Genomic DNA, 21,309 nt, shown 5'->3' with positions numbered 1-21,309 from the left:
AGGGTCGGCTGCGATCCGGCCCGCACGGCCCAGTGTCCTGGAGGCGTACAGGTTCTGGAGAGATGGGAGAGTACAGCCGATCACCTTCTCAGCAGAGCGCACGATACGCTGTAGCCTCTGTACGTCCCTGGTGGTGGCTCCAGCGTACCACACGGTGATGGAAGAAGTGAGGATGGACTCGATGATGGCTGTGTAGAACTGCACCATTGTCTTTGTTGGCAGGTTGAATTTCTTCAACTGCCTCAGCAAGTACATCCTCTGCTGGGCCTTCTTGATGACAGAGGTGATGGTGGGCTCCCACTTGAGGTCCTGGGTGATGGTGGTACCCAGGAAGCGGAATGAGTCCACAGTGGTGATGGGGATGTCAGTCAGGATGATGGAGGGGAGTGGGGCTGTGTGCTTCCTAAAGTTCACAATAATCTCCACTGTCTTCTGGGCGTTCAGCTCCAGGTTGTTGTGGCTGCACCAGGACATGAACGTCTTACAGGCTATAGAAAATAAATAAAAACCACTCTGTAATTCCTCAATTCCTGAGAAGCTCAAATATTCATAATAATCTAAGAGATGCTGCTGAGGCAGTTCTCGCCTGAAGCTAACAGCTCTGTCTGGCTCCTGGACCTCAGAGCTGTGTGCCGGCATGAATACGTTGTACGAGTCCAAACCAGAACCTAGAATTAGTTGATAAAACACCAGTTGCTTGGATAATCTGGATCTATCTCTGGATCCCATAAGCGCAAAGTCTCTATAAAGCTTTGGGATTTTTCATGTTTGAAAAATATCTGATTCTGTTATTGGACCACTGAGATTTTTAACAACAAATATTAAACGAGCTGAGCTCCTTTAATCTGTTATCCAGTCTGGGAGGAGGCCTGATGCAGAGGGGCAGCTGAGATGAAAATAGAAGAGGAAAGAGGAAGAGGAAAAAACGAGCATGAACCGAGTCAGGAGGAGAAAGGCGACAGAATAAATAGATGACAGCGAGTGAAAAGGTAACAGGCTCCTAATGGAGTGGGTGTTCATTATTACTCTCCAGCTGAGAGGAGCTGGAGTGCTGCGATGAGCAAAAACAGTGGAGGGCCACGCGCATGAACTGTCACTTTTTTACAGGAGACGCATGAATCCAAAGTAAATAAGAAGCTCTTACCGGGTCTTAGCTAGAATATTTCAAAAAGCAAAGGCCCTTTGGATGCTGAATTTATCAACAGTTCTAAACAACACAAACGTTGAAGAAGACCTGAAATAATTTTCTAATTTCTATCATGGAGATGCTCCTGTTAATATGAAGCTGCAGCATCAAAGACGGAGACAGATGTTGGTCAAAATCCCTACGAGCTAAACCTTAAAAAGACGTCCACAAGGTTTCTGAAGCACTTGCATGGAGGCCAATCAGACAACAGACAAAAGGAAGGTGGTTCCTGAACGGACAGGAGGTATAAGTTCTCTTTTTAGATGGATTAACAGTATATAATATTATATAGACACTGACTGTTGTCTCAAAAACACAAGCGTGTCTGGCACATTTAATTGGCACCACAATCAAAATAAGCTGGCAGCGACAGGATATCCATGATATCTGATTATACAGCAGCGTTGAAACTTCAGCGTCCCCATTTCACCTTTATTTCATTATGCGTCAAACTGTTTTAGTACCGCAAAGAAGAACAAGCCTTAGGTCAGAGAGATCAGGTTGCTGTGGTTAACCGTACAGGCAAATAGTGTATTATTCCTTCCTAAAACACAAGGACATGGTGGGACAGCGGTGGAGGCGACTGGGATTGGCTAATAGTTGTTGATGTTCTAAACAGAAATTATGTCATTTTAATAGGGCTGGGCACCTATTATTATCACATTAAGGTATTTTTTCTTCCTTCCAAACTTCTAACTACTGGCTATGAACAAGAGGAACCTCATGCAAAGGCTGCATCAGGACTCTGCCCCTATGTCTGGTCCTGCTGCAGCGGCGATGATGGAATCAGGAGAGAGCGGCTTTATTAACATGAAGAGACGTTTTCTGTCTGGAGCTTAAGGAAAAAGAACCGATATTTCTCTTTGTCCGTCTAAACCCCTGCAGATGGTAGAACATTGCGATTTTTGGAGGGAAACTGCTCCTAGAAGATGACGAGAAAAGTAGTTTTTTTTTATTATTAACTAAGTGTGGTTTTAACGTGGTGGATTTAAGTTCTGAGGGAAGACAGCAGAAGTGAGACATGTTTTCTGACCATGTTTTACAAGCATGCAGCATAAATGAGGTCTTCTTCTGCCTTTGGTTTGGTGAATCTTGGTCATAGCGAGATGAAACTTCCAGCTGTGGAATCTGTGAGATGTGAGCTTTCAGTAGAGGAGCCGTTTGTTCGTGTTCATGGGGAGACGTCATCTGTGTTTACATATTATTTTCATTCTTTGTGAACCTGGTCTTTGTTTGTTGTCTTAACTGTGTTAGTTGGTCATAGAAATGGTTTTACTGAGCTGGTAGCTGAGGTTCTGGACTTTCTGTGGATACCACACGTTTATAGTTACATCTACAGACCTGACGCTACACCCGGAAACGAGATGTTAACCCTTAACTCCCGGTAGCAGAGGCTGCAGGTGCAGAGGTGAAGCTAAACAGTCAAGCTAAGAATGAAAGTTTAGAGAAATTATGTCCAGAAATCTGGATAATGAAGCACTGAAGGTGCATGGATGGAAGTTATTGTGCATATTGTGAATATTTCTCTCTCCTCACCATCTAGAAGCTGTGAGATTCTAATCCTGCTTTCTGTCTGTTCACCTGATGCTGATATTCATCACATATTGTTCCTTCTGTGTTTAGAAGGAAGCAGCTTCACAGCTTAAATTCATCCTTTAAATAAAACTCGTTTAGAGCTGCAAATGTTATGAGACTTTTGGAAAAAAGACAACATAGAATTTCCGATAAATATCTATCTATAGGATATTTGTTGTCAGTTTGGAAGAATTTAGTCAAAAACAGACTCAATGCTGTATTTGTATCTGAAGAATGTTAGTATTAACCACTCATTTACTTTCCATGCTAGTAGCATATGATATTAACATGTTCACATCATACTGAGCTATTTCTGGAGTTCCACAGGATTCTTTTCTAGGGCCTTTCCCTTTTAGCATTACATGCTCCCACTTGCAAAGATAAAGCAAAAACAACAAAAATTACCTTAATACCTTAATCATGCAGATCAAACACAAATTTACATAAATATATCACTTGGAAATTATAATCCTTTACAAAATCTCAAGAAGTGTCTTGTACAAATAAACTGGATTTGGCAGAATTTTCTGCATTTTACTCAACACTATTGCTTCTATTATCACCAGCGTCCCAGGTGCGGTGGTGTGTAGCTCTGTGGGGTAAAATGTGATGGATAGCTGCCCTTTAGCTGATCTACGGAAGTTTTCCAGCATTTCTATCCCATCCAGGAGGTTTACAATCCAGCCACTAAATGTAGTTTTATTCAGAGACTCTCTCTGGTAAATCCACAATGATCCATGATAACAGCATTATTTATCACATTTCATCATAAAAACATCACCATCTCTACTATGTTGCTAAGAGACCTCTATTTAGACCTGGACATGATGATGAAGCCACTTCCTGTCAGACTTTCCACCAATCAGAGCTTAGATTGACGGTAACATCCAATCAGGAGCAGCCAAAGATCAACCAGTGAGCAGAAAGTTCTATGTGTGTGTGAAAAGAAGAAAAATAATGCTCCTCTATGGCTGGAATAAAGCCAAGAAGACGTTTCTGATGCACGGTGGCGCCACAAAGCAGCTGAGCTGGAGTTGGTTTAGTGAGGATAGCAGGTAAATAGTAGCAGGAATAACTGGAAATGAGGAAAAAGTGGAATGGATGACACACTGGACGAAAACCTCAGTATGTGAAAGAAAAAAAAAAATTAAAGAATCCTGATCACCATCCTTACTGTCTGGTCTGATTATTACGTTAGTTTTATCTCCAGACTGGGTAACAGTGAGGAGTTTTCAGTCTCAGGTACAGCCAGACGTCAGCCACTTCCACAACAAGCATGTTTTCTGGCAGAGGACTCCCCTGCAATCTGTGATCTTTGTTGATTTAAGTGGAGCGACTGACCCAGAAGGACGGAAGTTAGGTCGGCTTGGACCGACTGTGTAGAAACACTGTTCTTCCACTTGGTCCACTTCTAGAGGAGATGGGACGAACACAACAGTAATCTGAAGAGTCTGATATTTACGATGCTGCAGCGGGTTGCAAAATAACAAAACAAGAAACTGCAGATTCTTTGAAGATGACGAAGAGCAGGATAAACACCCCGGACGTCCAAGCAGCAGAGCCTTCCTGCCTCGTCTTACCAAGCAAAGGAAAGCTACGGATCAATCCTCCATCCTGAGCTGGACGGAGTGGAGGAGGAAAACTCCCTTTGAACAGGAAGGAAAACCTCCACCAGAACCAGGTACAACCTTCAAGGTCCAGCCTTGTTTGCACTGTGTGCTGCCCCTGGGGTCCATTTTTCCACATGATAACCTTATTTTGACTGCTTTGCAGATTACCTGCAGATTTAGTTGCCTCTAAAAACAGAGACAGACTGATTCTGATACATCAGAAGTAACGTCTGTGGACTTTAGGCAATCCCAGAATGCAATGCGGCAAGCACAAAGAAAACTCAGAACTTTAAGTTCTGTTTTTAAATATGACTTTTTTTTTTCTGGGAAAGTGAGCTTTAGGCATCAATGTTTTTTTTTTTTTTTCCTAACTGTATTGTAGCACATCTGCCTCCTCAGTTTAGCCGGTTTCTCCTCAGCTTCCAGGAAGGTCATACCAGCTGCAGCTGCAAGCACAGCTCGGTCCATCTTACAACATTTAGCATCTTTCTGTGGCGATGCTTTGACGTCATCAAGCACACCGCCGTTCCAAACACAGAATGAGTTTACTTGTGTCCTTCCATCCTCGAAAGTTTGTACTTCCAAGTCAAACTTGTCAAGTCCGTACTAGCAAGTGTAGAAGTACGTTGTAAGACACAAGCCCCACATCCAGTCCTTGTCCTCCTTTCTGTTGGCTTGGAAAAGTCGAGACTAATGAAGGTTCAACATACAAAGAAATCTCAGCTGTTTTGGAGTGAAGATTAGCCAGCAGTTAATCTCTTGTTACACACAGCTGCACATGTGACAACGATGCTGCAATGGTGGCTGTGTGATGCTTACAGACCTAACTGCGCCTTGAAGACAATGCAACAGCTGAATGGATACACCAGACAACCCTTTCAGGAACACCTGGGTCGCCACATTGCTGATATCCAGATGCTCTTATCTTTTCCAGCCAGCAGATGAGTTTGGCATTATTGAGTTTTGGGAGGCTCGCCGTTCCTCATATCCGGCATATTTTACAGGCTGATCCCAGATGGATGTAATCTCCCCCATTTTATGGGTAAATGGAGTCTCTTGTAATGCAAGAGCGCTTCCTTACATGTGTATGGAGCGAGACTGGTGTTGGCTGTGCTGAGAGGAACTCATCTGAGTCCTGGATCTTGGCCATGCCTTTATGAAGGGATGCACTGTTGGTGGTCCATACACTTCCCCCGGGAAGCTCAGCGCAGGTTTCTGGATAAGTGATGAGCTCCGAGCCAAATCTGGCGAGGACTTAAGCAGAGCTGCTGAAGCTGTTGAATTTTAAAGTGGTTACTTAGATGTAGAATTTCAAGCTGTGAATAATTGCCAGCTGTGACTCATTTGGATTATTCGGCTGAAGGTAGCGGCTACACCACAAATATTTTGTGCACAGATATAAAAGATGAGACAGAAATGGCTTTTCCAAATAAATATTTGCATGTTCTTGGAGTGCTGCTTCTGCGGATGCTGGCAGAGTTGTGCCAAATGAACACCAATACAGCAGGGTTAAATATAGCTCGGCTGTCATCTTCGCTTTCTCCTCCGTCATTTAGGATTTGCCACGGTGGGTGCACCCAGGGGTGACTGTCGGTTTAGTTTTACACACTCAGCTCAGCGATGAATCACATACACTCCACACAAACCAGCATTTACAATGAAACTTCTCCAAGGTCCAGACCCACAAACACCAAATCCATAAACTCTAACAGAGGTCTTGCGTTCTATTGTTGTAGGAAACGTGATAACTTGAATCTTCTAAAAGCTTACAAACATTCCTGTAATGCTTATACTCAGCTGCCTATTATTACCTACAACAGGGTGCCCAAGTCCGGTCCTCGATATCTACTATCCTCCAACTGTTAGATGCAACCTTTCTTCAACACAAGTGGCTGAATTCCCTCACCTGCATGGCATTCAGATCTGCAGAGGCCTGGCAACGAGCCATTCATTTCATTCAGGTGTTTTGGAGAAGGGATGCATCTAACAGTTGCAAGGTAGTAGATCTTGAGGACTGGACTTGGGCACTCCTGACCTAGAATATTTGCAGTGATTTGAGAGATAATTTATTTAAAATGGGACAACGCATTTTAATTGATATGAGGTTCAGCATGTAAATATGCCAGATTTCGCTCTTCAGGCTCATTTTCATCTTTAGTCTCATGTATAACTCATATTGTATTTCTAATAAAACATAACCAACACATCAGAGGATGAAACAGAGATGTTTCACCATGTGATGAAAATATGAGCTGATATGATATGAGTGAATCTGATGGAAAAAGTTGGAACAGGAGCAACAAAAGGCTGGAAAAGTACCTGGTACAAACCAGAAACACCTGGAGGAGCATTGAACAACTAACCAGGTTGCCTGGCAACAGGTCAGTAATATGACTGGGTATAAAAGGAGCATTTCAGAGAGGCAGAGTCTCTCACATGGAAAGATGGACAGAGGTTCATCAATCTGAGACAAACTGGCAGAAAAATGTTACTCAATGTAATTTGTGAAGACTCTGAAGATCCCACCATCTGCAGTGAATAGTATCAAAAGATTCAGAGAATCAGGAGGAATCTCTGTATGGATGGGACAAGGCTGAAGGTCAGACTAGATGCTGGTGATCTTCTGCATTGAAAGCAGACATGATTCTCTACTGGAAACCACTACATGGACTCAGGAAGACTTCCAGAAACCACCGTCTCTGAACACAGTTCACCCTGAAACCCACTAATGCAGGTTAAAGCTCCATCATGCAGAGAAGAAGCCAGATGTGAACAGGATCCAGAACCAGCTTCTTCTGTCTTCTCTGGACCAAAGCTAATTTAAAATGGTCTGAGGCAAAGTGGAAACCTGGATGAACATGTGAAATATGGTTTGAGATTTAGAAATCACTGCGTTCTATTTTATTTACATTTAACACAGCATCCCAACTTTTTTGGAACTGGGGATTAGAAGCAAAGTCCTGAAACAAGAGGCAGGGAAAATTCCTTCTGCATCCCTAATCACTTTTACAACTTAATGACATCTTCTACTTTCTGACCTGGAGAAAAACTTCTCAGTGGGACCAGCCAGAGGAGCAAGACAAACAAACTATCCAGCTGAAAGGTTTGACTCCGAGATGTAGCCCCGGGTTGGGGCAGTTTCATTACCACCAACATAGCGGCTGCTGTTTTTATAACCTCCCCACAGAGGGTAAGCCATTACTTGGTTATGTGCTACCACGCAGCTTTCCGAGATGTCTTCAGGGCTACAAAGAGAGCATGACAAAACACTTTCTACCTCTAAGTCTGCATGTCCTCACAGTGAGTCACCCCACACAGTCGGCCTTTGTGATGAGCACCGTGAAAGAGATGCAGCATAGTTAGCTCGAAATACTGTAAAAATTCATGATTTCATACAGACAACAATATCATATTTATCTGTTCAAGTGTACAGACCGATATGGCACATCAGTGGGAGGATGGGAGAGGTATTCACTGAGGAACGCTGGGGTTTCACAGCTCTTTCAAATCTGATTGCCCACAACTCAACATAATAGCCGTGTACTGTAGCAACAAATTGTGCAGCCGGCTAAACGTGTCTGTAAATGAGGAGATTATTTTAAGACGACAGCTAAAGAGCATGGTTCTTGGAGCATCACAGTCAAGCAGCAGAAATCCTGTCTACTTCTAAAAATGCTGCTTTGAAAGTTTGTTTTGTAAGAAAGCCACTAAAAGGGTTTGGGATGTTTCATGAGTAGCGAACCGAAGGAATTATTTCTGATTATACATTGGTTAATGATAATTCCCACATTTTTCTCTATGAACTCTAATTAGGTGCGGTAAACAGGATGACAATAGAGGAGAAGGCTGATCCTAGGCCATCAATTACTTGTCCTCCTCCTTAAGCCTGGCTGTGCATGGAGGCTAATTATTGTTATTAGAGACCTAACCATTATTTCATCCATCTACCGCACATTTAAGCCCATTTTCAGGGCAGGAAAACCGACACTATTAACAGAAATAATATTTAAACCACACTTCAGATATATTCTGCTTATTTTAGATGAAAACATTCTTATAGTTTCCTGACGATTAAAAGCCTCAGGTGGCAACCAAACTTCCTCTTTGTGAAAGAGAACCTGGCCTTCAAAGCAAACACATCCTGGCTGGTTGATGTGGCTGGCAGCTCAGGTGAGAGCTGATGCTGGCATCATCAAATGGCAGCAGCAGGGCAGAGCCCCCCTCCCAGTCTAAGGCTGATGACCCAGCCTCATCGATGATGAAGAGCTGCGAGCTTTCAGCGTGCTTCTGTAATGCGTTTAGGCTCACGTGGAGACTGTCCTGTCAGACAGAAAGCATCGGACCAGGTGAATCGAGGTGGGAGGGAAGGGCATGACGGGGAGTTTAAAATCAAACTATGAATAAGAGTCAGAGAAGTGGAAGAAGAGGCCAATTTGCTGGGTGAATGTGTGTTTTCAGTGTGTGTGTGAGACAGGCTGGTAAAATGGTTGTCATGCCTTTCCAAACTCAGGTGACCTCTTCCAGACGTGTGGAGTAAAAGGTTTAATACACTGCTTTCCGTAACTAGGTCATTATTTTTATGGACTGGTTCATATGAACGGAGTTATCATAAAGTGGACTAATGTGGAACATATAACGGACTTGTTTTAGGTGGACTATAATGACCTGAACTGAACTGACCAGGTTTAGAGATTTAGAGATATCTAGAGATGACTGGTGTGAACTGGGGTGTAAAAATCATGGTCACCATCAGCCAATCTTGTAAGGGGTCAAGTCTATGTTCCCATATTTAAACTGAAGAGGATCTGTTTCATTAGATCCTCACAGACCTCCAAGTCACAAATATGAGTTTTCCAGAGAGAAGTAAACTGTGCAACCACTAACAAGCAGGGTTAAATAAAGGCAGCTGGACTTGTATTCCTTGGTTCTTGAAGAAGTTTCAGCTCTCCTCTGAAGGGCTTCTTCAGTTCTGACCATTCAGTGGGGGCATTAAAGGAGCATTCACATGTAAGGGGTCACATGGTGTCACTGACTCACCTGACCAATCTGTTGGTTGTTCAAGTCATTATTTAGAGACTTAACCAACCAACAGATAAAAATATGCCATTTAATCCATTATCATCCAAACCTGCACAATGCAAAGAGCCTCTCAGAGCTGCAGGTCAAGACACCTCTATCACCTATTAGTCCTCTGGCTATCATCAGAGAAGTACCACATCCTGTAAAAATGATGCACCTAGAAAACAAAACTTTTCATTAGAAAAATATTCCTAAAAAAAAGTACAGAGAAAGAGCTGAAATAACCTTCCAGGATGGATATCAGTCATCTCTTTTAGGAGAGCTGAAGATGATCATCATCGTGCTGTGCAGCAAAACATCTCAAACATCTAAAGCTGGAGCTTCTGCACCGTTTCTCCATACGGAAAAACAACCAGACAACACAATCATCTTTGCTTTGGATACACCGGAAAGTACAGAGTGGCAAATAGAACGATCTAAACCAGTTTCACAGTGTTTCTCTATTATAGAACATACATCATATTTAGTTTGAAAATCCTTACCAGCTGGTGGCGGGAATGCACCAAACTGCTGCGTGCACACCGCCAAGAAAACAGGAATAGAAAAAGAAGCTGATGAAAAGGAACCGGAGTAACGGAGGATTTTGAACAGAGCAGGATAAAAAAACCTGTCAGCTACAATTTAGATGGGAAGTTTGAGAATAAAAAACAAAGACGGAACCATTAATAAAAAAGACAGAACAGAAAGGAGCGTTCACCAAAGCTCCTCTTCCTCAACAACAAGCATGTGTTTGTTAGGGTTCAATTTCAGGTTTAACACCTAGCTTTCAGTCTGCTAAAAGCTAAGGTTCATATTTTGAAACAAGACATTTCAGTCAGTAGACATTTCATTAATTACGTTTTTAGTTTGATGTGTTAAAACATCACCTGGAGAAAGTTCTGGTTCAGGCTCTCTGCCGAGTCACAGCCAGATTCTCTCCTACATGTTGATCGCAGCCACGGTGCAGGAGGCTGACGCATTCAGGGCTGTAGCCTGTAGCTTTTAGGGGCCTAAGACTTTATTTATAGTTATTTTTATCCATTGTTTATTTCAAAACACGAAAAAAAAAATCCTGGTGTGAAGTTTGAAGCAGTTAAGATAAATTTCTCTTGTTCAGAATACCAACGTGTACCTGTGTGTAGTGCTGGAGCCCCACTGAAGCAGAACTAAGTTTCCTTCGTTCTCAGCATGTCATCTGTTAGTATGATCTTTACCAGCTGCATCTGTGGCTCAGCACATTAAGAACAAAACAACCAGGTACCACAGCCAGCAGCGCTGTAGAAAAGTGAAGCGGGACCCCGTCACGTTAACACCACTTCATCCGCTTACCTGACAAGCCACCCACATCCATTTTCTTCAGGTTTTTGGCCTCAAGGACGACCACAGTCAGCTTGCCGGCAGTGGGGACGTATCGCAGGGAGAAGCAGATATCACCCAGCTTCTCTTGCTGTCAATGAGGCAGACACATGGCAGAGATCAGAACATTGCTAAATCTGAATTTACAGCTTCACATGCTCCAATCAGACGCGACCCAGCCGTGTACAAGCTCGCCTCAGCTTCAGTTAGCACGCCTGAAGTACCAACACTTATTTCTGCTTTGATCTGCTTTCATGTGTGAAATGTGCTGATATTTCCATATGGACGCTGCTTAAGAAAAGTGTTATTTACAGCACACCTGTGCACCACATATGAACATTACAATAACAACGAGCAGGACGGATGGAAACCTTTTTTTCTGGTGATGGTGTTCATCACCGTGTGAGCCAGCTGTCTGCAAACCTGTCCTACAGATGGACAAATCTCATTGCATTAGGTAAACCATAAAGCAAAACTAGGGGGAAAAGGAATGATGGGACTCCAGAAAGGAGAATGAATAACTGAGTCTAGTCAGAAACTCACTCTGAGCTGAGCAACTCCGAGTATCTTTAGCCAGAGTTTATAGAGCCTTGATTTCTGGATTTACCACGGCAGCTGCTGACCAAAAGCTCGTTATTTTACCCGATTGGAGCGAGAGGCTCTCATTGAAGCGTACGGGGAATGCAACACGGTATTTCATAGAAAAAGGTAAGAGACAGTAAACTGAGATCCAGAGAGGCAGACAGTAGATCTCAACCATCGCACATTTATGGAATTGTGATTTCAGACATGGACAAGCACTTTTCTCCTGACTCAACGTTCTGGGATGCCTACGTTACAAAGAAAAGCCCCGCAGAGTCTCATGTGCCTGGTGTGAGATGTACGGTTGGAGAACAGGTGCCATTTGATAAGATATTGATCAGGAAATGATAACATGTCTGTTCCAGTTCTAAAATCTTCTCCCTACGTAAATTACTGTGTATTAAGTGAGCTTCTCAGGGTACGACCAACCTCGCTTTCTGGAACTGAAAACCCAGAGTTTCCCTCAACTCAAGGTTAACCTGCTTTCTGGGACACGCCCAGCACGTGTTTTGGGATCACAACGTAGACTCGACCTAAAAATCTGCCTTCAGTCTTAAAACGTCTGCAATCACTTCCCTAGCTCACTCAGAATCATCACTACAATACCCCGATGAGAACGGCTCCCATCATGCTCTTTTCACCGAAACAGGCAGCAGACTCGGTTTTAGGCTGATTTTTTTAGCTCACTCATGCTTCAGATATGGATGTTTTTCATCCCGTTCCAGTCAGGGTTTGTTTTATTTTCCTGCAGCTTCTACACCTTCAGCTCCTTACCTCCGCTGTGCAGACAGACGAGGAGAGAAAAATTTGGGTCAAAATACTCTGAGATCACTGCAGGAAGCAACAGTAATTGTCCCACAAAGTACTGATACGTGTACCGTCCACCTTATCAGCTCCACCTGCTTGTTAATAATCTAACCAGCCAATCACACGGCAGCATGTAGTCACGTAGACGTGATGAAGACGACCTGCTGGAGTTCAACCTGAGCATCAGAATGAGGAAGAAAGATGATTTAAGAGACTTTGAACGTGACATGGTTGTTGGTCTGACTATTTACTGAGATTTACACCTACAACCATCTCCAGGGTTTCCAGAGATGGTCTTAAGAAGAGAAAACATCCAGAGCAGCAGTTGTCTGGACCAGGATGCAGCAGAAGACACACCGGGTGCCTCCTGCCAGCTAAGAACAGGAAACTGAGGCTACAATTCACACACACTCACCAACACTGGACAATAGAAGATGGAGAAACGTTGCTGGTCTGATGAGTCTCCATTTCAGTTCCACATTCAGATGCTAGGCTCAGAATCTGCTGGAAACATCATGAAAACATGGATCCATCCTGCCTTGGATCAACAGGCTGCTGCTGGTGTAATGTGTATTTATTTGGAGTGTTGTATTGCTGTGCAGCACTTTGTGTGACTGGTCGTTGTAAACATGCTACAGAAGTAAACTTGAAACTTGAACTAATGGTGTGGGGATATTCTCTTGTCACACTTTGGGTTTAAACTCATACTGGAGTATTAAACATTACCCAAAGCTAAAATGAAAAGGTATGAGGTTTCCCTTTCAGTCTTTTATGTGAAGTAAACTTTATTTATCCAGTTGTCTCAAACTCTTGTAGCAAGGCTAACTTTCAGTCCCTAGTAGCTCAAAGTTCCTGAAGGTCCATTACCAGCAGTGATGAGAGTACTGGCGTTAAAATAAACAGGGTTGCTAATGGTTTTAACCTTCCACGGTTAAAACGTCGATCTGGAAACAGTTGGACCGAATAATGTAGTCGATGAATGTATATCCCACAATCCCTCCATCCAAAGATAAGGAATCAAGCTCTAAATAAAGTTTAAATGCAAAAATTTGAACCTCAGAACTTCTCTCGCTGCTCAAACCTTGTGTTAAATTGTCGTGTTCAGCAGAGCAACCTCATCTTAACGAAGTAAAGTGATGCCCTTCAACTAAACAACACGGGGAGCGTTTTGTGGTGTTATAATTAACCTTTAAATCTACCCACCATCATGCTAAAAATAAGCTTGGTAACGTGCTATATGCCGTGACATTTACCATGAAAATTGAATCTCCTGAGCTGGTGCCTGGAAAGTCACACTTCTATTAATTGGAGGGGAAGTGTGGACATATGATTAAGTGACATTTCCAGGAGAGATGGATTACATCCACTGCGGCAGCACGTTTGCGGTTCGAGTGATGAAGTAGCAAAGCAATAATTGTGAAATCACTTATGCAATACCAATATTCATATTACTGCAGTAGCCACACGTTCAAACCTGATTTCAAACCTGTCATCTTCTAGTTTCCAAGTGCACACAGATTTCAGTCTCACCTCCTCCTTCTCAGCGCTCTGCAGATCCCGCCACTCCTCTGTTATGTGGCTGAAGTCCACCTTGTTCATTGGCACCTTGATGTCGCCAATGGCGTCGTGCTTGGAGAAGCGGTCGAAATCGTACACCGTCATCACCAGCGTCTTCCCACCGAGCTCCACATAGGGAACCTGAGGAGAGGAGGATCATTAGAAAGAGGAACCGACTCACACTGACGATTATTCACGACATGCTCGGCGCAGAACCAGACATTGCACTTGCTGAATACTGTTGTGTTTGAAGTGATGATCCAAATATAAAACTGGTTTGGCAAATACCTGAGAACAAACTGGGAGCTCTGGCAGCCTGTGTGAGAAGGAAAGTTCAAAAACATCTCAAGACTTCATGAAGTGGGCAGACATTTTCTGTATTTACTGTCTGAACAATGTCTCCATCTAACATGCAGGAGCCTCAGCATGGAAGATCCATACACAGCACCTCCTGGCACCTCCTCCCCATGATGGTCATCAGCCTGGCACCACCTCCTCATGCTGGTCATCAGCCTGGCACCTCCTCCTCATGCTGGTCATCAGCCTGGCACCTCCTTCTCAGGTGGAGTTCAGTCCCCGACTGTGATCACTACTGGATGCAGAATCTTTTCCTCACATTTCTCTGCATTGAGATTTCCTCCAATGATGACGAGCCTTGTTTCTCCAGTGAGAGAGATGCTGTCCCACACCATCACACTGCCTCCACAGATGGTATCGTTGCAGAAACTAGCATGTTTGACCCTACGAACCAACACAATCTAAACCAAGCGGCAACCTCTGGCGGTGAAATGTGAAGTCTATGTGGAAGTGCAAAAAATTGCAGTTCCCCCCTCATCCACTAGGGGCTCCAAAACAGAGCAAATCCCCATAGACTCCCATGTTAAAAAGACCAACTTCACAGCAGAAATAAACATGTTTAAAGCCTGGTACAAAAAAACATTTTAGGATTAATAGGTCAAGTTTACCTTCATGACAACTGTGAGGGGGGTGAATTTTTTTCTAACTCATCCGTTTGGATGTTATTTAATCTTGAAATTTGGCATAATTAGGGCGTGTCATTTTGATTGACAGGTATCCAACATCCGCGGAAAGAAGAGTGAGTGCAGCACAACCGCAGTTTTTAGCCGGCTAACAGCACGCCTTTGCTTTAGCTCGCTTACCTTCGTTAGCTGGTTAGTTCACGTTAGATCAGAGTTAGCTCGGTTAGCTTGTAGCTACAGGCCACTCGGAGTTTGATAGACGTCAATCATCCACCCCCACAGTCCCCTTCTCAGCTTCACCACTTTGCCCATTTTTTTATTTTCAGGGAGCGACTGCAGGCTAGACGCTGCCAAGATGGCTATGGTAGGAACCGCCAAACGAGCTTCACTTTTGCTCTTCAGAAACCTACGGGTGACGTCATGGAGGCGCTGCCCATCTTTTATATACAGTCTATGATCTAAACTCATCACTGAACATAAGAATTGTGGAGAACCACGTGTCCAGGTTCCAGCGCACATGTTGTCAACGCAACAATTTGGAGATGGTAGCGGTTCACTCCAGTAATGTTGCAACCTGGTCTGAGGAACACCAGCTTGAAGTTACCTGATGGCATGGACCTCCTCCAGATCAGTCAAACGTTTGAGCAGACACCAACTCAAGGCTGCTGCAGAGTCCATGATCGCAGATGAGTCGATTCTGACAGTCAACGGCAGAATCAGCGGTTCATCACTGACAGTGAAGATTTGACAAATTTGATATGGGTACGACCAACATACTCAACTCTGCTGCTCATCCCACAAATGCATCTTCCTAACAAACATGGCTTCATTTAAACTGACTTTCCAATGATATCAGATTTATCACCAAGAAGCTTTGTTGCAGCAAAAGTAATCCACCTAACGCTCAGTTACTGAGATTACAGCTTAGAAACATCACAGCAGCTGCAAGGGATCTCTCCTCATCTTTGATGTAGAAAAGCAACACGTTACAAACATACAAGGTTCTTTCTGAGTTCATAAGCAAACATGAATATAATAAAAACGAAACTGTCAAACTACAAAACTTTGCAGCCAAAGTTGAAAAGTATTCCAGACCTGTGAGGCATCACAAATACTTTAAAAAGAAAATAAATCTAGTTTTGAAATGGATATCACATAAAGCGTAATGTACACCGAGCACCTGCACTCTAACAAACTTTCCCCGTTGCTGAGCAGCAGCTATGCATTCATTATGGCTGAGCAGGGTCGGCGTAGCGGTACGTCTGCCTGAGTTAATCCCAATCACATCCAGCCTCAGTGTGTGCCTGAGAGATGTTCTGTCAGCAGCTTGTTAATGTGCCAGCTGGTCGCTGTCTCCACACCTTCCCAGTTTCCAGGGCTGCATGCAAATCAGATTGTCAGCAAAGACTTCCAGAAACAAAACTGTGCTAAAGTGTTTTGGAGCGTTGGGATGAACTGAGACGTACCTTGAAGGTGAACTGCTCATTGAAGACGGGGTTAAGGGTTTTCCTATGAACCTTGGTCTCAAACTTCTTCTTCTTGTCCGGGAGCAGGTAGACCTTTACGTAAGGGTCAGATGTGCCACCCATGTCCATAGCAGGCAGCTCTGCTGCCTGAATGATCCCAACAATAAGCTGAAAGGGGAAGAGAAGATACATCAGAGCCTCCATATTAAAATAAATCTTTCTTTTCACAACATGAAGGTGTCTTAAAGATAATGATTGTAGTTTAATCCTGGGAAGAACATGACAGCTGCTGAAGAGCTCATAAAGGTCAGGATCTGTCACACTATGAATCAGAGGACTGTTTTTTCCCCGCATAAGGCTGGTAATTGATAAGCACAAAGGGGGCCTGGGTGGCTGATTGACCTGCCAGTCAGAGCTTCCGCTCAAAGGCCTCTCAGGAGGTCCAGACAGTCACTCAATCAACTTCCTATCAGGCACCCATCAAGCAGCAATCTGGAGGCTGACCAGGGCACTCAGCCATGGAGCTCCACGGCTGTCAGGAGCTGCATCAGTTCCCTGTGTGGAGCCAGCAGCGATGGGCAGCAAATCTGGTTCTTTATTAGCAATTTTATTTCATTTTAGTGTTGTAGACTGCTTTTTAGCACCTTTGATTGGCACATTTTTGCAGAAAATTCTGCAAGCATCCTCATCAAAGGTAATTTCAATGCAACAATATGTATTTATTTATTTAATTAATGTTTATTTTACCAGGGAAAAACATTAAGAACACATTCTTATTTACCACTGGTAAGTGCCATAAAGCACTTACAGGACCCAAAACAAAAAAAAAAAACAACAAAAAGAAAACAAAATTTTTTAATATTGCCACAAAACGGTTAAATTTTCTTTGCAGCTAAATGAGCCATGAACAGAAGCCAGCAGCTTCTTCCACACAACTTTTGATCTGGTTTTAAGCTTTAAAAATCTCCAGATTAATGTGTGACTCGGTTACAGAGATTATTTCTGCCTTTGCAGAAGCTGAGAAATGGACCTTTAGTTAATCAAAAAACACATAAGCACGTCTTCTATATTAGGAATGAAATATAAATGGTTTATGAGCTTTGTAAGTCGTATTCTGTTTTACTAACATAATCCATGCCTATTGGGAACTGGGGTTGTATTTTTTTGTTAAGGTTAGTTTGGGTGGACAAAATTAAATGTTGAAGTTGAGACATTTGATCTTTTCATGGAAAAAATGAGCTCATTTTGAATCTGAGGTCAGCAACATGGTTTTAGAAAGGAACAAAAAGGCAAATCTAAGTCATCTAATGAGCATTTTATAACTACTCAGGTTACCTGGCAGCAGGTTAGTAACATGACTGGGTAGAAAAGGAGCACTCCAAAGAGGCAGAGTCTCTCAGATGGAGAGATGGGCAGAGCTTCACCAATCTGAGACAAACTGGGTCTAAAGATTGTGGAACAATTTCAGAAAAAAAACGTTCCTCAATGTAAATTTGTGAAAACTCTGAAGACACCACCATCTACAGTGTACAACATCAGACGATTCAGAGATTCAGGAGGAATCTCTGTGTGCATGGCACAAGGCTAAAGGTCAAATCTGGGTGCTGGTGATCTTGGGGCTCTCGGAGAGCACTGCATTAAGACATGATTCTCTACTGGAAAGCACTGCATCTAAACTTTGTGGAAAAATTTCACAAAAAATGTGCATCATTTATGATATGGTTTTTACATTTTCACAGTTTCCCACACGTTTTGGAGTTGTAAACATGTCAATTCACCTTTCACAATTCACCTTTTAGATTTGGTTTTACAGTGTTTTATCTTAGTGTTTCCCCACACCACTAGACCCCAGAATTTATTACAGCGTTTCCTTGGTCCTTTTAACTTGCTTTTACCCTCTGATGTGTGTGTGTTTGATGGGAAGGGGTGGGGGTGGGCTTGCTGCTCTTGGGTTGGGGTCCTGGGGGAATTTACTCTCTGTAAAGCACCTTGAGTTGCTATTTTTATGTATGAAAGGTGCTATAAAAATAAAGTTTGATTTCATTTGATTTCATTTCATTTAGCATTTCACAACGGTTAGGCACACATTAGTGTAAGAAGATTTAGCATACGGAACATGACGGGATGATATACGTCAACAAGAACAACCAACAACAGGTTAAGCACATTTTCATCACTGTAACCACGGCGGCTCACTCGGACACGAACAGCGTCACTCACTGTGAAATTGATCCCATCTGAAACCGTGCGTTTATTTCAGCTGTCGTTCACACCGACCTAAATGGAAGCGTGCTGTGCATGCTGCCTGGGTCACATGACCATGTCACACCCGGGACAAACAGATAAACATGCTGACTTCCTGTCTCTGTAGTATACAGTATCGCATACTCATTAGGTTTTCTTTTTTCATCAAGAGTTCATGCTTCACTGCCTGCAGCCGAGTCCATTACAACTTCTACTTGATAAAATTGTCTGACCACATATTTAGATTCACTCAGAAAACAGGAACGGGAAGCTTAAAGCTCCTAAAAAAAAAAGTTTCTGAAAGGATATGAAAAGGCTAAATATGGCATCAAGTACACGGTGGGGCCGACACGTAGGCGTCCGTTTCCCTTCTTCTGCAGGCCAGGAGTCCAGCTGGACCCAACGGAAAATTTCCCCGGACACGAGAGGATTCACAGCATTTGTGTTCACATCACATCCACCTCAAGTTCTGTGGAACAGGAAATGGTGGTGAACCGAGGCGTCAGGGGAACAGGAAGCGCCAGGGGAACAGGAAGTGGTGGTGAACCGAGGCGCCAGGGGAACAGGAAGTGGTGGTGAACCGAGACGCCAGGGGAACAGGAAGTGGTGGTGAACCGAGGCGCCAGGGGAACAGGAAGTGGTGGTGAACCGAGGCGCCAGGGGAACAGGAAGTGGTGGTGAACCGAGGCGCCAGGGGAACAGGAAGTGGTGGTGAACCGAGGCGCCAGGGGAACAGGAAGTGGTGGTGAACCGAGGCGCCAGGGTGCTTTGTGTGTGGCTTTCATTCCTTGAAACTGTTCACCAAAATACGAAACAAAGTTCTGTCAAAGTTCAACCAGCCAACACTTTTACAATGAAATAATCAGAAGAAATAAAACATTATTTTAATCATCTGTTTGTTCAATATTTATAAGAATATGCTATTATACCAATCTTATATTTATGGACAATTTTTAGATGACAGAAATTTTTATTATTTTTAATTTTTTATACTTAATTCTTACAGCTATTGTCAATGTTTGAAATTACAGTATTTTTATTATTATGAAACATTTCATAACTATGCTCAGTATTTAAAATTATTTTCATATTTATTTTAAATTATGACTTTGATTTTTTTATAATTTGCAACAAGTTTTATAAATATATGCAATTTTTATAATTATTCAAATTTTCTCATGTTTCTTGATTAGACTAATATTATTAACTAACAGTTATTGAAAAGTTTTATGGACAATTCTTATGAATACTGAACTTTTTTTAAATTAATTTTTACAATTTTATCGTTGTAATCAATAATTATTTTGTCATTTTCCTACACACACAGACATACGTACAATTATTATTATTTATATATATATATATATATATATATATATATATATATATATATATATTTATTTCATCTTGTCTGAAAACTGGAGTAGAATTTAATTTTGAGTCCTAATGAAAGGACTTGGTACATGGTGTTGATTCAAAGTGAAAGTAGGAATTTCCTGTTCACTGACAAACCAGAAGCTGAAGAGAATGAAAGCATCTCAGAAAGGAAGAAAAACTTGATCAGCATGAATCTCGCAGCCCTGATCCGAAGGAAGAACAACAGTTGCTACATGTTTGCACAACTGTGTGGTTTTTCTGTTTAACTAAGCAGGGAGCCAGCATCAGAGAGCAGGCCTGCTGTTATTAGACCCCCCTTTGTTTGTCCATTACGCTTCAGTCCAGCGAGCAGCCCGCTGACCAGAATGAGCACACAGGATGGTGATTCAGCCCTTGGCAACTTATACTGGAGGTCTTTTTCCTAATGCATCGTGGTTGTACTGCAGCGGCACTCAGAATCCACAGAATGAGGATCTGCTGTCCTCGGGAATATTATCTGCAGTGGCTTTGAGAGTAATTTTAAAAGGAAATGTCATACTGGGAATCTGCAGTGAAAGATAACAGGAAATAATAGGACAGCTTTTTAAATTCATCCCTTCCTCATAACGTGGTGAAATCCCCACTCGGACTGGACACAAAGCCCTACGCCTGCTCGTGACCTGCGAGGAGAGCAATGAATATGGTAATGATGTTGAAAGTGGGAATGACAGTGTAATTCTCTCCCTGCTGTGCTGAGATGGCTCTTTGTGGTTCATTTACCATGTATTTGCCCCATGAAGCTTCGTTGCTGCTCTCTGAGCGATTTGAATCCTTTACAAAAACCTTTTAACTCATTAGTGTATAAATCCAGTGTCAGCGACACCAGGAATGGCAGCTAGTTGTGGTGGTTAACAGAGAGAAGCAATGCTGTGCCACCACGATCCCACATTAATATGTCAGGGTTTCGCGCGCACCCTGATGTCCTTACACACTCGTGTTCAGCTTTTCCATCACAATGTAGCATATCTACTTCATTTAAGCTTTTTATTGGCATACGAGTTTCTTTGAGTAGAAAGCAACATTCATTATATTTAAAACAAATTAGTATGGGGGCTGCATCTCCATGAAGATTACCCGTGACATTTTGATTATCAAAGATATTCATTCTTACAGAAATCACTTAATTACCAGAGGAAAGAACCTCCACTGAAAGTTTCTAAACATGGCATTAGCATTATTCATGATCCAGCACACTGACTGGCTCCTTCGGCATTAATCAACAGCTCGGGTTGATGTGAATCTAATTTAGGGCCCTTAATTAAGAGGATATGATGAATTTTCCACAAACATACACTTTTATAAAAAGGTGGCTGAACCCTCTGGCTGGAAAAATGAAGCCAGTACTGAAGAGCATTAAGAGGCAACTCCTGCAGTTTCAGCAAGAATAAACTTTACTAAGCATTTCTTCATGGACAGACTGGGATTTCTTGCCAAATCCGTTTAATTTATGTAGCACATTTCATACATAAGGC

At 42.6% G+C, this 21,309-nt stretch overlaps 1 protein-coding gene across 11 annotated transcripts in view; it reads right to left on the bottom strand.

Annotated features, from left to right (window-relative positions):
• Nucleotides 1–21,309, bottom strand: part of syt1a (synaptotagmin Ia) — a 274,765-nt gene that overhangs the window by 20,265 nt on the left and 233,191 nt on the right. For all 11 annotated transcript variants that reach the window (XM_041978100.1, XM_041978099.1, XM_041978101.1 and 8 more), the window contains 3 exons: nt 16,178–16,345; nt 13,705–13,872; nt 10,759–10,876 (listed from right to left, as the gene is read on the bottom strand). In XM_041978100.1, coding sequence (XP_041834034.1) covers nt 10,759–10,876; nt 13,705–13,872; nt 16,178–16,345 — 454 coding nt within the window. The remainder of the gene's footprint in view (nt 1–10,758; nt 10,877–13,704; nt 13,873–16,177; nt 16,346–21,309) is intronic.

The sequence above is a fragment of the Melanotaenia boesemani genome, chromosome 23 (genome assembly GCF_017639745.1).
Source record: "Melanotaenia boesemani isolate fMelBoe1 chromosome 23, fMelBoe1.pri, whole genome shotgun sequence".
Lineage (NCBI taxonomy): Eukaryota > Metazoa > Chordata > Actinopteri > Atheriniformes > Melanotaeniidae > Melanotaenia > Melanotaenia boesemani.
Note: the sequence above shows the minus strand (reverse complement) of the source record. Positions and strands in the feature narration are given on the sequence as shown.